Consider the following 5000-nt stretch of genomic DNA (forward strand, 5'->3'; position numbering starts at 1 on the left):
GTATCACTTTTTACAGATCTGATGAACGTGTTACAACATTAACACTTTACAGGAGCCTAAACACTTCAATAGACATTATATGACGTTCACAATCTGAGATTGTCTGAATTTAATCAGACAAGCGTAATGTCTACCAAACTGAATTTTTCTTAACGTTTTAATTTACAGTAATAACAGTAAGTGGCAAAAATTTATATACAACAATCTGAAATGAGCATCGTTCAAGGGTCAAGAAACTTGGTGAGCACATTTCTTACTCGCCTCCCCTCAGTTTCATTGCATTCTGTTCTGATATTATTGTGCCGTGTTGGTGGCTGGAAGTCTCGGTCACACTGGACAGCTGCAGCAACATTTTGGTCTGGAACGATTTCTCTTTTAGCTTCACAAAAGTTATGCAAAACGAAACAGGCATTGATGACGAATGGAAGATCATCCAGATTTACATCCATTGCTCTTCGTACTGCTCCAGATCGTGCTTTTAAACGTCCAAATGAGCATTCAATCACCATTCTGCACTTGCACAGTGAAAATCCAAAGTATTGTTCCTGAAGAGTAGAACCTCCACTCACATACTCTTTCATAACATAGGGCAGAAGAGGGTATGCTGGGTCTCTGAGAAGACATACAGGAACAGGATCTTCTCCCTCAACGATTACTTTTGGACAAGAAGGAATCTTTCCATGTCTCAAGTAAGCATTGATTTGTGAATTGGCAAATATTCGAGCATCGTGAACGCTGCCAGGCTATTTAATCACAACGTTCATGAATGTGTACTTGTAATCACAGGTAGCCTGTACGTTCAAGGAGAATTTGCCTTTCATGTTGATGTAATCAGTGGAGTTCGATGAAGGCTGCTTAATTTTGATATGCGTGCCATCAATAGCCCCTAGACACTGTGGCATTCCGTGTGTTTCGTAAAAGTTTGTGACAGGTATCTGTACCTCTGGTTCTGTGAATGGAAGTGAAACATACTCGGGACCAAGGTGAAATGTGATAGCTCTGCACACTTCTCTGATTATTTTAGACAGTTTGTCAGGCTAATCCAAACGCATTGGCTGTTTTCCGCAGTCGACCTTCGTCGCTTAAATAGTATAGAGTACATGCAACCTTTGGAACAACTTCCACCGGTGATCTCATTCGTGTTGTCTGGCCTTGAATGTGAGGTCGTAATAGTTCACTCAGATGGTACAGAGAATCCTTAGACATTCTGAAGTTTTCACGACACTCCTCAGGCACGACAGTTCCACGCACAATGTTATCCCACCAAGCACGGCAGCGTCCAGGTCTCACCCAAAATCTCCGCTCCATGTAAGGTCTGAAACACAACTGTCCTCGAGTTCCACCGCTAAACAGCAACTGCGAGTAAACATTCCGCCTTCTTTGGAGAAACGCAATCTGCCGTATGTACAAACTGACATTGATTTTTAACAAGGCTGTCAAAACAGAGAGCATCCAAAACAACTGCTGCACAAGCTCGTTCACCATCTTGGCTGAATCGGTCATATGACTGCATCACATGACTAAAAATGCGTCATAGTATTCAAAAGCCTCCGTCTTCACAGTCCACACTAAGACGGTGTTTTCAAATTCATCCGCTTTGGAGAGCGTCTTCCAACAGCTACGTTTTCGTTGACTTAAAACGCCGTCTCAGTGTGGACGAAAGGCCAAAACGGAGAGAATATACGTTTTCAAAGGAAAACGTATTAGTGTGGACATGGCCTAGGTCAGTGGTTCTCAAACTGGGGGCCCTGAGATGGTGCCAGGTTGGGGTCGGGGTCGGGGTTGGAGATGTCACTCTTGCCTGTCTTCAAAACTTGAGAGCCCTGTTTATTTAACTATTATAACTTGTTGGTTGGATGAAAAGAGCGATCAAAGTGGATTTAGGTGAAAAAAGTATGAAAATTGTTGATAAAAAAAAAAGAAAATTGTTCTGAGTGTAACTGCTTGTGTGAGTGGAGAAAATGTAGAATAAATGACTTCATGACTACAATAAATACATCTGATGCTACAATTTCTGTATGTACTAATTATTTTCACAATGAAATGGTAGTATTTGCTGTGCAGCAGTGAGTGTATCAGTAGTAACCCCATGCTGACTGCATCAGTGATAAATCAAGCTGCTCATCCTTTAGCATAAATGAACTAAATTAGCTTACGGTTATCTAGCATCGTCCAATCAAAATCCTTGTCGTGGCTGGTGGGGCAACCCTTCTAAAGTCTTATCCTATAAGCACTTGCCGTAGATTTGATTGACTCGTTCTTTATCCAACCATGAGGCGTCTTCCTGAGACCTTGTCCAATCCGCGTCGTCCATGACTACGGACACAGCGCCTGTTTGCGATACGAGAGAAATACACAATATGGCGGCTTCCATGGTTCGGTTTTTAAGAGGATTGTATGTCTTATTTTTATTATGTCTCCTTTCTGCTTCGGCTTTTTTGAATTTGGAGGAGTTAAATGAGATGAAATATGGGATTCAGATTCTTCCGGACCCCGTGATTAGAGGGCAGGTGAGCGGAAGCTAACGCTAGGCTAGGTGTTTACTACGGAGCTAGCACTGATTAGCTCATTAGCATCCCTGTAATTGGATGCTGGCTTGCTAATGAGTTAGTTATGTGTTTGTTATCTGTAATGTTTATTACATATTTTTTTAAATGCACGTTTTTTTTATTTAAACTGTTTTCTGTTAAATGGTTCAATTATAAAGCTTTGTGTTTCTAAGTAGCTTAATCCTCCTTCTCTCTCCTCCTCCTCCTCCTTCTCTTTCTCCTCCTCCTCTTCGTTCTCCTTCTCTCTCTCCTCCTCCTCCTCCTCTTCCACCTCCTTCTCTTTCTCCTCCTCCTCCTTCTCTTCGTTCTCCTTCTCTCCCTCCTACTTCTCTTCATCCGCCTCCTCCTTTTCCTCTTCCTCCTCATCTTCTTCTCATCCTCCTTTTCCTATTCCTCCTCCTCATCCTCTTCCTCTTAACCCTTTTCTTTTTCCTCCTCTCTTTCTCCTCCTCTTCCTCCTCTCTTCCTCCTCCTCCTCTCCTGTGCACTTCTCCCCATCAGGTGGCAGATGTGATGTTGGTGTCTAATAAATATAAGCAGCTGTACGAGTGTCGGTTACCTGCGCAGGCGGTGAAGTTCCACCAAGACTCGAGTCCTGACTCGGACCCTCAGGGCTACAGTGGCCCGGCCGTCCCTGAGCTCCTGAAGCCCATGCACTCTGCTCCCTGTCTCACAAAGGTGTTTTATTACACTCACCCCACTCATACGTCTTGTCTTGTCCTTACTGAATCTTTGTCCATTTATGGTTAGTTTTCAGTAAGCAGCTCCAGTTCTCATCTGTTTCCTTCCCTTTTCTCTCTTTTCCCCTGTGCAGACTAAAGACTGGTGGACGTATGAGTTCTGCTACGGACAGCACATCAGACAGTATCACCAAGAAGGTGCAGCGTGTGTAAACATTTACTGTTCAGCTCTACAGTGTGATGTTTAAACTTTCAACACAACCGCAGTCTTTGTTCTATTTCTAACTGTGTGTGTGTGTGTGTGTGTGTGTGTGTGTGTGTGTGTGTGTGTGTGTGTGTGTGTGTTTGGGTCACACTTTCACAAGCTCTTTCCCTGCATGTCTGTATAAACCTGATTTGTGGGCGGGGCTTCATGAGACCTCTGTTTGTGATGTCACTGAGTTACTGAACCAATCACATTCAATATGCAGATTATTACAGACCAACCATGTGTCATGAAGTTGTCATGGTAACATAGTGGGAGCTGCAGTGTAGTGCTCATGGGGGATTCTAATTAGCATATTTATTTAGATTTATAATCCCAGGTATTTTTATACGAGTGTAAAGAGGTTAGATTATTTTGACAAACAGCTGGAACCAAATTCTGTGTGTGTGTCAACCCACGTGGCCAATAACCTTGATTCTGATTCTTGTGTGTGTGTGTGTGTTTGTGTGTGTGTGTGTGTGTGTGTGTGTGTGTGTGTGTGTGTGTGTGTGTGTGTGTGTGTGTGTGTGTGTGTGTGAGAGTGCAGATTCAGAGATTAAAGGTGCCGTGCTGTTTCTGGGTTATTTTGAGTCCGAGTTTGACTGGACCAATGAAACTGCAAAGGTAAGACAACTTTAATTTACTGTCCTGTTTTACTCCTGTCTCACCCTCCTGCCTCACCCTCCTGTCTCACCCTCCTGTCTCACTCTCCTGTCCCACCCTCCTGTCCCACCCTCCTGTCTCACCCTCCTGTCTCACCCTCCTGTCTCCCCCTCCTGTCTCACTCTCCTGTCCCACCCTCCTGTTTTGCCCTTCTGTCTCACCCTCCTGTCTCACCCTCCTGTCTCACCCTCCTGTCTCGCTCTCCTGTCTCACCCTCCTGCCTCACCCTCCCGTCTCACTCACCTGTCTCGCTATCCTGTCTCACCCTCCTTTTTCACTCTCCTGTCTCACCCTCCCGTCTCACCCTCCCGTCTCACTCACCTGTCTCGCTATCCTGTCTCACCCTCCTGTTTCACCCTCCTTTTTCACTCTCCTGTCTCACCCTTCCGTCTCACTCTCCCGTCTCACTCTCCCGTCTCATCCTCCCGTCTCACTCTCCTGTCTCACTCTCCTGTCTCACTCTCCTGTCTCACCCTCCTGTCTCACTTTCCTGTCTCACTCTCCTGTCTCACTCTCCTGTCTCACTCTCCTGTCTCACCCTCCTGTCTCACTCTCCTGTCTCACCCTCCTGTCTTCCCCAGGCCACTAAACAGCACAAGCTGAAGCGGTATCACAGTCAGTCATATGTCAATGGCTCCAAGTGTGACCTTAATGGAAACCCACGAGAGTCTGAAGTCAGGGTGAGAACACCACACACACGCACACACACACACACACACACACACACACACACACACACACACACACACACACACACACACACAGCCTTTATAAGCATCTAACCTGTGTGTGTTCAGTTTGTGTGTGAAGAGGGTTCGAGTGATTATATCTCCCGTGTGGACGAGCCCCAGTCGTGTCACTATG

General features: G+C 45.2%; 1 protein-coding gene across 2 annotated transcripts in view; it reads left to right on the forward strand.

The window, feature by feature from the left end:
- The first annotated feature begins 2307 nt into the window (after window positions 1-2307).
- Window positions 2308-5000, forward strand: part of os9 (OS9 endoplasmic reticulum lectin) — a 14358-nt gene continuing 11665 nt past the window's right edge. The window contains exons 1-6 of one of the 2 annotated variants that reach the window (XM_047814190.1): window positions 2308-2510; window positions 3051-3227; window positions 3364-3427; window positions 4021-4097; window positions 4718-4816; window positions 4934-5000. The exon at window positions 4934-5000 is cut by the window's right edge and continues 135 nt beyond it. In XM_047814190.1, coding sequence (XP_047670146.1) covers window positions 2313-2510; window positions 3051-3227; window positions 3364-3427; window positions 4021-4097; window positions 4718-4816; window positions 4934-5000 — 682 coding nt within the window. In that variant the 5' untranslated portion in view covers window positions 2308-2312. The remainder of the gene's footprint in view (window positions 2511-3050; window positions 3228-3363; window positions 3428-4020; window positions 4098-4717; window positions 4817-4933) is intronic. The other variant, XM_047814189.1, reaches the window with a different exon arrangement.

Source organism: Tachysurus fulvidraco, chromosome 5 (assembly GCF_022655615.1).
Source record: "Tachysurus fulvidraco isolate hzauxx_2018 chromosome 5, HZAU_PFXX_2.0, whole genome shotgun sequence".
Classification (NCBI taxonomy): Eukaryota; Metazoa; Chordata; class Actinopteri; order Siluriformes; family Bagridae; genus Tachysurus; species Tachysurus fulvidraco.